The following is a 12,678-nucleotide window of genomic DNA, read 5'->3' on the forward strand; positions in this document are numbered from 1 at the left end:
TGGGGGCGGCAGATTAGGGGTGTTTTGACTCGGGGTTTATGCTAGGGCGTTAGGTTTAAACATTAGTTTGTTTTTCCCCATAGTCTTCAATGGGGCTGCGTTACGGAGCTTTTTATAGCGCGATCACAGATGTTAGGCTTTTTTTTAGCTGGCTCTCCCCATTGATGTTTATAGGGAAAGCATGCACGAGCTTGTGTTAGCTTGAAAAAAGAGCAGGTTCCCTAAAACTTTGCTCGATTTTTTAAAAGCTTCTGCTTCTATGTGTGATTCCTGCACTTTTCTCTTCTTCACTATACAACATATAAACATTTAAGTGTATCACATATTTTAAGTGTTTTATTTAAGAGATTGAACAGTGACAATAAAGTGCATTTTCCATAGACAAAGCATATTTATAAAGATGTATTAGTAATTATATAACACATGCTTCTAGATGATATTAACAGTAAACATGCTTCATGAGTAAAATGGACAAATCATTTGTAAGCATTTCTATTATTATATTTAATTATTGATACAGTGATTCCAATAGTAATGAGGGCAGAACTATGATTTCTATTATCTAAATGCCTTCAGTAATATGTTTTAGTTTTCTCAGTATATCCTCTCTGCTTAGTTTCACATTCATTTTTGAAAATTGCAAAAGTTCTTCAATCTCGGATTCTGTGTAGGCCAGTTTACGGGTTGGATATTTTGCCTTTACTTCTTGCACATTACCTGTGAAAATATAAAATGTTATATGGTACTTTGGATTACATTTAATTATGACACTAGCCAAAGCATAACATGTCAATAGAATATATTTTTGAAAAATTAAATGTATTGCATTTCCCAAATCTTCTTAGAAACACTATGGGCTACATTACAAGTGGAACACTATTTGGTGCAAGATATTGAGCAGTACTTGCACTTGAGTACAATTGATACTGAGAGAATCTGTGCGCTCGTATTACAAGTTGGGAATAAAGATTTTTCAATCTAGGGCAAATTATTAGGTTAGCAAGTGAACTGTGTTTCCCATTGATACATTTCCTGAAACCTATTAGCTTCATGTTAAACAAATGCAAATCACTAATACAAATGCCCTTTTTAAGGTCTTGAAAAAAGGGAAAAAGCTACCAATGGCACTACTTTTTGACGATATTAGTTATTCCCCTGTATTCTCTGGTACAAAGTGTGAACTCAGTCACATTAATAATGAGGTAAAAGAGGTTAGGTGCTATGTAGTGAAAGAATTTATGAACAACCTACAAGATAGGCTGAGTCAGCCGTATCTTGATAAAGACTACATATATAGCACTCTGGGGGTTTACATAACTATATAGTATTACAAATTAAGATAACATTAGATAGTCAAAACAGAGGATGTGCAATAGAGATTGCGGATGGTGACTATAATAAGTTAAAAATTAACTTTTATTCGAAGCATAATTAAAATTGGAAAAACACACACTTAAAAACACACTTAGGAGCCTAGAGGTTATTATAATCTCACTCAGATTATTTAATGCTGGGTATAGCAGACATGAATCCCCACTATTGTTGTTATTGTGTGGTATTAAAACAACCAGTAGATAATACCAGATTATATATATTTTATTATATCGTGTAGAGTGGGTTAATATTCAACTGCTAGTGGCATTTTAGTCCCTAACAGGTTAAAATTCCGTGTGGTTATATCAACGTGAGCTTGAATATACTGCTTAAATTTGACAGTATTGAGGCTTATATTAACCAAGTAATGATAGTTAACTTATTTACTCCCATTTAAATTCAAAAATGGCAATATTAGTGTTGGATGACTTATAACTTTGTCATCTTATTTCTGGAGTATGTATCGTTCTTTTAATTTAACTTGGTTAACAAATAACGTTGTATTATTGCAACTCATCTGCCTATGCTGAGTAGCGGTTAACACCTGATCTCATATATTCGTGTTTATGTATAAACGTGAAGTGTCAGTCACTCACAATAATGATTTATAGTGTAAGATTTCATGCAGTCACGAATGAAGATAGTAAGGATGCTGCTTCAAAAAGCTCAATATCCTTATTGTATTGTTTTAACGGATGGCTTGTGTTTATTGTTGTCTCTATCGTTAACTTGATTTAACTTTGTTAAGAAGTAATGGTGCTGTACTATAGCAGCTGTTCTGCTTATGCTGGATATAGGTTGTCACAAAAACTCATATGTTCGTATTTGTATATAATTATACAGTATCGGTCTCTCCAGGTATTAGATTTATTGATATGTGCTTGCTTTTCAGCCACTGTTAAGGTTGGCATCGGTATTGCTTCAGAAAGCTCATTAACTTTAGCTGGAGGTACATTAATTAATTTGTGAGCTTGTGTCCTAAATAAGAACCGGACAAGAGCATTATTATAGTAAGCTTGATTGCCATTCAAGGGTGGCACATGCGTGAGATTTTGAGCATATATGCTTATAATATACTAAAATGCTATTGCAGATAAAGTTTGTCTTTTATTATATATATGATTATTGCCTACCATTGGTCTGTGGTATAATCACCAATTACTTGACTCAAAATAGAACACTGCCAATAGCGATCTGTGTGTCTGCAATAGTGTTAAAAGATTTCATCGATAGCAGCATTGGCAATCTGCCCAGTGTTACGTTAAACTGTCACGTACTATGTATCCAACAGTTAGCACATCAGGGGATTGAGAGGATAAACGTCTGTTGTTAGACTCGAGCTTAGCTACCGTAGTAAAGCTATATATATGTGTAAACAGTAGTGTTTAAATTTTTATATTTCACAGCAGCAGTAACGCCGCCCAATTTGGCGTTAGCAATATCACCAGCTATTACTCGAGTTTAAGGGTGTGTATCATGAATACTGATTAACTCTCATTCCTCTGGGCATACACCGCTGATTGTACAGGGTGTGAGGTTTAACCTATATTGTGCTCAATTATAGTACATAGTATCACCGATGAGGCTGGTATGCTTGAGTGGCATATGCTATTTATGCTCTTACTATATAAATAGCGTTGTAACTATAGCAGTAAATTTAGTATTGACAACAGCTAAAGTATGTTCCGGTATCCCATATTCTCAACATGCCAAAAATTTCATAACACGGTATTTCAAGCAGTATGTAAATTCTTATGTTATAATCCACTAATTATGTATATAAGAATAGTACGGGTGAAAACCAACTTACAATTACCAACACAATATTTCTAGCAGTGTATTATGTCTTAAGAGAATATTCACCAATAATGTTTAGTAAACTAGTGAGGATGAGAGGCCGCTTATTTGCATATCAGTGTGCATGTGCTCCACTTGGAAACTAAAGCAGTTCAAGTATTGCCCCACGCTGATTGAGGTCAGGTGTTGGGATCTTACGATAATACTCCCAAGTGTTGCCCACATCCCAGTCTTAAATTAAGTATTAAAGTAATAATAATTCATTAACCACTAAGGCTACCTAAGGCAAACTAAAAATACATGAGCTCCAAGGGCTCATCACCAGTACCCTAATGTCCCTAACATGTTTCGCCTTGCAGCTTTTTCAAAGAGTGAGCGCGCCGCTCAAGTACCGGACTTATAAAGCGTGATAGCCACGCCTCTAAGGATGATGTCATTGATGGTTTACCAATCCTCGTCCTACTATGAATAGACCGCACCTACAGTCCTCCTGTGACGTAAGGTAGATCAGAGGTGATCAGATACTGTGTTTATGTTATGTCTAATCATAAGGAATAAGTCAAAAATGTTCCCTGATATATTTGTTAGAATTCATTTCTTCATGTATGTCTATCTGCAGATTAGAGGGAGAACTTCGTGTTAGCAAGATAATTATCCCATAGTGTTCAAAGTTGTACCAAAAGAGTTTTTTCTTTATATTCAGATATTTAGAATAAGGTTGTGAAACGTGTATCATCAGAATATGAATTATACCTGTAAGCAGTGAAGTAGTGTTGGAGAATTAATAGAGAAAAATGTGAAACGTAACTTATCTTGCTGTGATAAAATAAACTACTTGTGATCAATATTTCATTTAAACTATAATAGTAGTTATAAGTGTTGGTGACATAAATGTGCTGATGTGAACATGTCGCTGGTAGCTAAGCAGGACATTAAAATTGCTTGAAATGTTTGAAGAAAAAGTGCAATTGATTGTGACAAACCTGCTGTATGTGAGAAAAAAAAAATAATACCTAGTGTGACTGTGAACTAAAGTGAGAAATAATAAACAGAAATTATATAAATAAAAAATAAAAAATATAATCTATATAATAAAAAATAAGAGTTACAATATCTAGGAAAAATAAACTGAAGCATTTTTAAATAGTGAATAGTTAGATAAAGATTATGTTCTCCTATAATATAAATGATACATAATTTACAAATATAAAGTTCTCATCATTAATGCCATACTGCATTCAGTGGCATTTGAATTGAATCATATCTTAAATGATGAGGGGAACCTATTACTATATAATAACAACTTTATGATTTTAAAGAGTATAATAATTCATCTAATTGCTATCTATTGTATTGAAAGTTTGTCTTGATCCACCATTGATATACTAATAGTATTTGGTGTATAATTAGCTCTTGATAGAGTTTAAAAAGGATTAGACTATATTCAATATGGGATTACTGTATATTGCACAATCATAAAAAAGAGGAAAAGTTGTTGCATTCGTTTAAACCAGATGGATAAACTGTATTGAGGAGAAAAATCCATTTACTCTCAGCTTTTTGTAGAGTTTTTTCCACATCACCTCCTCTAATTCCAAATTTAACCTTTTGTATTTTGCATTTTAAGTCCCCTTGTTTGGAATTATGTTTGTTGAAGAAGTGTCTAGCCACAGAAGTCAATTGTTTCCCTGCTTGTAGGTCTTTTCCGGCGTTTTTAATGTTTCTTTTCAAGGTCTGTCAGTACATTACAGGCACTTGGATTGATTTGATAACTTTGTACAGTGTGAATCAACAACCATTTGCATATGTTTGAAATTGACCTTTTCAGTTCCAAAATAACAGAAACATATAAATTAATTATTGTTGTATTTGAACTGCAACATTACTGGCATAGTGGACATACAGTCATGGCCAAAAAATATTGGCCCCCTGCATTTCTGTCAAATAATGCACCACTTCGCCCAAAAAAATGTTGCAATAACAAATGTTTAGGCATTCTCATGTTTATTTATTTTGTTTGCATTGGTATGACACAAAAAAGTGGAAAAAAAAAAGCCAAATCTGACACATTCCACGCAAAACTCCAAAAATGGACTGGACAAAATTATTGGCACCCTCAATTTAATATTTGGTTGCACACCCCTGTGGAAAAAATAACTGAAATCAATCGCATCCTGTAACCATCAATGAGTTTCTTACACCTCTCTACTGGAATTTTGGATCACTCTTCTTTCGCCAACTGCTCCAGGTCTCTCAGATTGGAAGGGTTCCTTTTCCTAACTGCTGTTTTGAGATCTCTCCACGGGTGCTCTATGGGATTGAGATTTGGACTCATTGTTGGCCAGTTCAGTACTCTCCAGCTCTTTGTCTTAAGTCATTTCTGGGTGCTTTTTGATGTGTGCTTTGGGTCATTGTCCTGCTGTAAGACCCATAACCTCTGACCAAGAGCCAACTTTCTGACACTGGGCCCTACATTGCACCACAAAATTCTTTGGTAGTCTTCAGATTTCATAATGCAAAGCAGAAGCAGAATACCAAATAGGTAAATAAAAGCACAATGTACAAAATTGCTAGATAAAACAAGTTTACTAGGTAAAGTGGATATACAAATTAAAAACACAAGCTAAAAAATATACTATAAAATCGAACATTACATATCACAAAGCCAAGCTTTGATTATGAGCACAAATCTTGCTATCATCTGCATGTGAATCGAAAAAAAGTCAACTCTGCAGAGTAAGTTTGCAGATCGATAGACTATGGCTGTCCTTTTAGCCACACAGTTAATAGTACCGCTCACAACGGCTCTTTTGACACCGGAGCTTAGCTGTACTTGTACTTAGCTGGTCTGACGTCTGTGAGGCGGGTTCAGACGACATGTGATCTTCCACTCGATACACAATAGTAGTTTTTTCTTTGATGTTTCCAGACTTACTCAGCCTATGGCTTTAGCTTGTGTCGACACATTTTTAATTTGTATATCCACTTTACCTAGTAAACTTATTTTATCTAGCAATTTTGTACATTGTGTATTTATTTACCTATTTGGTTGTTAATTGTCTATTGTTGTTTGGCAATTGTAAGTACCTATTTTATCGCATAGCGCACTTAAATAAAATTATAATTAAACTCCCAGTTATCACCCTAGCACCAGTATTCTGCTTCTGCATTCTATAGTTCCATTGAGATTTTTAAAGGGGGAATCCCTACATACTAGGCAGAGGGGTTTTGGATTTAGTGCCAGTTTTCTCTATTAAGATATCATAATGGCATGCACACAGTCAAGACTTCCAGTGCCTGAAGCAGCAAAGCAACCCCAAAACATCAGTGAACCTCCACCATGTTTGACTATAGGGACTGTATTATTTTCTTTAAAAGACTCATTTCTTTTTCTGAAAACAGTAGAATGGTGGGCTTTACCAAAAAGCTGTAATTTAGTTTTGTCTTTCCACAGTGCATTGTCTCAAAAGGATTTTGGCTTCATCAGGTAAGTTTTGGCAAACTCCAATCTGGATTTTTTTATGTTTCTGTGTCAGCAGTGGGTTCCACCTGGGTCTCCTACCATAGCGTCCCTTTTCATTCAGATGGCGACGTATAGTGGTGAGCTGACACATTTGTACCCTGTGCCTGAAGGTCAGCTTGAATTAGTCTGGAAGTGGATCAAGGTTCTTCATCTATCATTCAAACAATCCTTCATTGCAATCTTTGATCAATTTTTCTCTTTCATCCACATACAGGGAGATTAGCTACAGTGCCATGGGCTGTAAACATCTTGACAATGTTGCACACAGTGGACATAGGAACATTAAGATCTCTGGAGATGGACTTGTAACTTTGAGATTGTGCATGCTTTTCCACAATTTTTTATCTCAAATGCTCAGACAATTCTTTGCTGCTCTTTCTCTTCTCCATGCTCAGTGTGGCACACAGAGACACCCAACAGAAAGGTTGAGTCAATTTTTCACCATTTTAACTGGTTGCCAGTGTGATTTCTATATTGTCAGCACCTGTTAATTTATACAGGTGAGTTTAATTACAAATTACAGGAGCATCACAAACTTGCAATGCAATAATATTTAGAAGATGCCAATAATTTTGTCCAGTGCATTTTTGGAGTTTTGCATGGAATGTGTAAGATTTGGCTTTTTTTCTCTCCACTTTTGTACACATACTGGAAGTGTAATTACAAAAAAAGAATTGTACTTCCAAAAGAAAAAAAAATCATATTGTATTTCCAAAAAACAAAAGTGCAATTCTAAAAAAGAAGAATGTACTTCCAAAAAAAAGTTGTATTTGCAATTAAAGGGACACTGTACCCAAATATTTTCTTTTGTGATTCAGTTAGAGTATGCAATTTTAAGCAACTTTTTAATTTACTCCTATTATCAATTTTTCTTCGTTCTCTTGCTATCTTTATATGAAAAAGAAGGCATCTAAGCTTTTTTCTTGGTTCAGCACTCCGGACAGCAGTTTTTGATTGGTGGATGAATTTATCCACCAATCAGCAAGGACAACCTAGGTTGTTCACCAAAAATGGGCCGGCATCTAAACTTACATTCTTGCATTTCAAATAAAGATACCAAGAGAATAAAGAACATTTGATAATAGGAGTAAATTAGAAAGTTGCTTAAAATTGCATGCTCTATCTGAATCATGAAAGAAAATTTTTGGGTACAGTGTCCCTTTAACGATTTTTATGCTAAAAAAGTTTTTTATTTAAAATATAAAACTAAAATTGTTTTTGACAATTTAGATTTATATTGGTATGTCACAATTTATCTATAATGATAAGGAATCACACATGCTTTCCTTTTAACAGCAATCTTATTCCATAGATTTCAACATCGTGTGCAGCATCCAGGACTAGGGGAGGCAGGGAATAACCTTAGTACTATGCTTAAAAAAACATAAATTCTGCTTACCTGATAATTTAATTTCCATCTGTGGGAGGAGAGTTCACTGCTCCATTCATTACTTGTGGGAATTAAGAACCTGGCCACCAGGAGGAGGCAAAGACACCCCAACCAAAGACTTAAATACCTCCCCACTCCAGTCATCCCCCAGTCATTCTGCCAAGGAACAGTAGGAGAAATATCATGATATAAATAGTGCCAGAAGAATAATATTAAATTTCGGTCCGCCCCTGGAGAAATGGGCGGGAGCAGTGGACTCTCCTCCCACAGATGGAAATGAAATTATCTGGTAAGCATAATTTATGTTTTCCATCTTAATGGGAGGAGAGTCCACTGCTTCATTCATTACTTGTAGGAAGAAATACCCAAGCTCTAGAGTACACTGAATGAAGAAAATGGGAGGGTAAAAGGAGGCGGACCCTATACTAAGGGCACCACAGCCTGCAGAACCTTTCCCAAAAGCTGCTTCCGCCGAAGCAAAATGTCACATTTGTAAAACGTTGCAAAAGAATGTAAAGCGGACCAAGTGGCCACCTTACAAATTTGCTCCATAGAAACCCGTTCTTAAAGGCCCAAGAAGAGGTCACAGCTCTAGTTGAATGAGCCGTAATCCTCAGAGGAGGCTTATGTCCTGCTGTCTCATGCGAAACAGAGGACATTGCTCAGCCAAAAAAATAAGGAAGTCGAAGAGGCCCTCTGACCCCTACGCTTCCCAGGAAAAAGAACAAACAGAGAAAGAAGTTTGTCTAAATTCCTACATGGCCTGAAGATAGGACTTCAAGGCACAAAGCAAATCCAGCATTACATTGAAAGGAACCACAATCTCTTGATTGATGTTGCAAATTAACACAACCTTAGGAGGAAAATCTAACTTGGTTTGAAGAACAACCTTATCAGCATGGAAAGTCAGATAAGGAGGGATGCATTGCAAGGCAGTAATCACATATACTCTGCATGCAGAAACAATAGCCTGTAGAAAAAGAACCATCCAAGACAATAGTATAATGTCTTCTTGATGCATAGGCTACAATGGAGCCCGTGCAAAACCTAAAGAACAAGTTTCAAACTCCAAGGAGGAGCAATAGATCTAAACACAGGTCTGATACTAGCAGAGCCTTAACAAGTGAATGCACATCAGGAAGCTCAGCGAACCTCTTGTGCAGTTACACAGACTGGGCCAAAATCTACCCACTTCAGGGGACTTGCAGAAAAGCACTTCTCCAGTTCATCCTGGAGAACAGACTAAGTAGGTCCTCCACACCATATGATAGATGCAATGAGCAACCAGATACAAGCTAGAATGAGAGTAAAAATAACACTCTCAGAAACCCCTCTCTTGGCTAGGACTAAGCGTTCAATCTCCACGCAGTCAGCCTCATAGATCTAGACATAGATGAACAAAGACCTTGGTCAGCAGATCCCTACGACAAGTTAACTTCTATGGAGGAGATAACGACATCCCCACTAGTACGTGAACCATATCCTTCGCAGCCAAGACGAAACAATCAGTATCACTGATGTCTGCTTGATTCGAGCCTCTATACTAGGAAGTAGTGGAAACTGCCATAAAAGATAAATTAGATTGAATATCCAAGTTCCCGCTAATGCATCTGTTAGCTCCGCCTGTGGATCCCTGTACCTCGACCCATATCTGGGTAACTTGGTAAAGAGACGTCATAAGATCTTTCTCTTGCAAATTTCCGCAAACACTTGGAATGGAGAGACCAATCCCCCGGATTAAAGTATTATCTGCTGAGGATAACCACTTCCCAGTTGTCTGACAGTGAACAAATGTGGGTCTCCGCCCACTCCAGAATCTGAGATACTTTCCTCATAGCTACTCGTTCCCCACTGATGGTTGATGTAAGCCACCGAGGATATATTGTCTGATTGGAAACTGATAAACTGGGATGAACCCAGCAGAGGCCAAGCCTTCAGAGCATTGTATATTGCCTGAAGATCCTAAATGCGATCGGGAAGGAGCTTTTCCTCCTGAGTCTATGGGCCCTATGCCTTCCTGGCACCCCAAACAGCACCCCATCCTGACAGACTCGCAACCATAGTCACAATCACCCTGGATGGTCTTGAGACGGACATCCCTTGTACAAGGGATCCAAATAAAAACCCCAAGAGAGCAATTCTCTCGATTGGTTGTCCAGAAAAATCTGTTGAGACAGATCCTAATGATCGCCATTCCACTGCTTCAGCATGCGCTGTTGCAACAGTCTGAGGGGAAACCTGGCAAAGGAAATGATCTCCATGCTGGACACCATGAGACCAATCACCTCCATACACTGAGCCACAGATGGCCTTAAGGAGGTCTGGAGGGCAAGACATGTCGAGCAACGTCTCTGGTCTGTTAGAAATGTTCTCATGTCCATTGAGACTATTATAGTACCCGAGAATTCTACCCTGGTACTTGAACTACTTGGAAGGCAGCTATGCTCACTACTATACCAGCTAGAACAAACAGAATATCAATAAACTGGAAGAGCTGGTCCAGGAACGCAAACCTTATGAACTGGAAGTGGTCCTTGAGGATTGGTACATGAAGGGAGCATCCTTCAGATCTATAGTGGTCATGAACTGCCATTCTCAAATGAGGGGAAGAATGGACCTATTGTCTCTTGAACGAGGGGGCATTTAAAAACTTGTTTAAGCACTACAGGTCTAAATTGGATGGAAAGTTCCCTCCTTCTTTGGAACTACGAAAAGGTTTGAATAGTATCCCAAACCTTCTCACTGCGAAAGGCACTGGGACAATAATTAAGAGGACAGATCCCGTACGCACCCCAGAAGGGCTTCCCTCATTTCTGGTCAGGAAGACAGGATAGAGAGGAGGAACTGCCCTTGGGTGGCTGCGACTTGAAACCTATCAAGTAACCCTAAGCTTTGACCTCCAGGACCAATGGATCCAGCACGTCCCTGAACCAAGTGACTGAAAAGAGCGACAGTCTGCCCCCTACATGATCCAGAAAAGGACCGGGGACCGCCCATTCATGCCGACTTAGATTCGGCAGGCTTCTTGCTCTGCTTGGATTTATTCCAGGACTGAGCCGGCTTCTAAGAGCTCTTGGTTTGCTCAGGCTTAGCAGAGGACTGCTAACATGGGCTTTATCAAAATAAAAAGAACGAAAATTGTCCCTTAGACTCATTCATATTCTCTTGCGGTAGAAGGGTCCCTTGCCCCCAGTGACCATGGAGATAATTGAACAACAAAATCATTCCCTTAAAGGGGAGGGAAGGAAGTCTAGACTTAGAAGTCATATCCGCAGCACATGACTTCAGCCAGAGCTCGACGGGCCTGAACAGAAAAAAAATTAAGTCTTAGCATTTAGGCGAATAATCTGCCTAATAGCATCACAGATAAAATAATTAGCAACCCTCAAGGCCATAAATCTTTCCTGAGCAACATCAAAGGAGCCCCCAATCAATCCTATAAGGAGTCACACCAGAAGATAGTTTCTCCAGCAACCACAGCAATGGCCGCCTCCAGTTTAAACAAATATACCTTATGTTGAAACAACTTTCTTAACAGAGTTTCCATCCTTTATCTATGGGCTCTTAAAATGAAGAGCTATCCTCAAACAGGATAGTAATACATTAGCAAGGGTCAAGATAGCGCCATCCCTTTTAGGGACAGAACCTCACAACTCCATTGAGAGTCGAGGACCGGGAACGATTCATTCTTAATAATTTTCGCCATCTATTAGGAGCAGGGAAAGATAAGTTACAACCCTGTCCTCAAACTCTAACCAATTTAGGAATCAAAGGTTCCTTAGGCAATTTGGCCTCTGGAACCACTGAATTTGTCAAAAAAACTTCCTTTAGAAGAAAATGTAAATTCCTAAAACTAAAGTCTGGTTCCTCCGCAGCCAGAGGTTTAGAGGCAGCAGACTCCGACCCAAAATGTTCATACTCTGAAGACTCAGAAAGAACTTCATCCTCTGATAACCCTTTCAGTTAAATCCAATAAAATATCTGATGTATTCTGGGAAAAGTGCAATATGTAACCTTTCGCTTGCGCTTAGCAGGGCGAGGTAAAGCATTAAAGGCCACAGACACCGCCGTCTGAGCTGCACAGTAACGTCTGGTAAAAAAATGGCCCCCTCCAGATGGAGAATCAGCAATGCAATGGGAAACTGCATGTGTAGAGAGATAAGCATGTAAGGTACGCACCTCACTGGATGACAGCTCCTCAGAGGTGGAGGGCTCAGTGGTATCAAACATGTTTGATATTATCACATTATCAAGGCATATGGAACATAATTGAGGGACGTACTAAGGCCTCCTCACAATATAAACAGGAATTACTCTTTAGGAATAGAGGGCGTGCCCTCTAAGTAACAGAATCCTCAATCGCTAGTGGAATAACCAGAGAATTATAGAAATAAAACAATATTTTATTCAAAAAAACCTGCACCTTTATATACCAATGGCTGGGGCATTCCCCACCTCCCATGACCGAGACAGTACAGAGAGTTAGAACTCCTTTCTGATAGACACTCAGTCAGGAAAGAGGAGAATAATCATATAGTGCACAATGCAGGACCGTCCCTGCTATGAGAAAAAAGCGCACCAAGCTTTTAAACTG

The 12,678-nt window shown here is 38.1% G+C and overlaps 1 protein-coding gene across 2 annotated transcripts in view; it reads right to left on the reverse strand.

Annotated features, from left to right (window-relative positions):
• Positions 1 to 314: 314 nt before the first annotated feature.
• The window catches only part of PLA2G4C (phospholipase A2 group IVC), a 153,981-nt gene continuing 141,617 nt past the window's right edge, over positions 315 to 12,678 (reverse strand). For both annotated transcript variants that reach the window (XM_053702236.1, XM_053702235.1), the window contains one exon: positions 315 to 717. In XM_053702236.1, coding sequence (XP_053558211.1) covers positions 563 to 717 — 155 coding nt within the window. In that variant the 3' untranslated portion in view covers positions 315 to 562. The remainder of the gene's footprint in view (positions 718 to 12,678) is intronic.

The sequence above is a fragment of the Bombina bombina genome, chromosome 2, assembly GCF_027579735.1.
Source record: "Bombina bombina isolate aBomBom1 chromosome 2, aBomBom1.pri, whole genome shotgun sequence".
Lineage (NCBI taxonomy): Eukaryota > Metazoa > Chordata > Amphibia > Anura > Bombinatoridae > Bombina > Bombina bombina.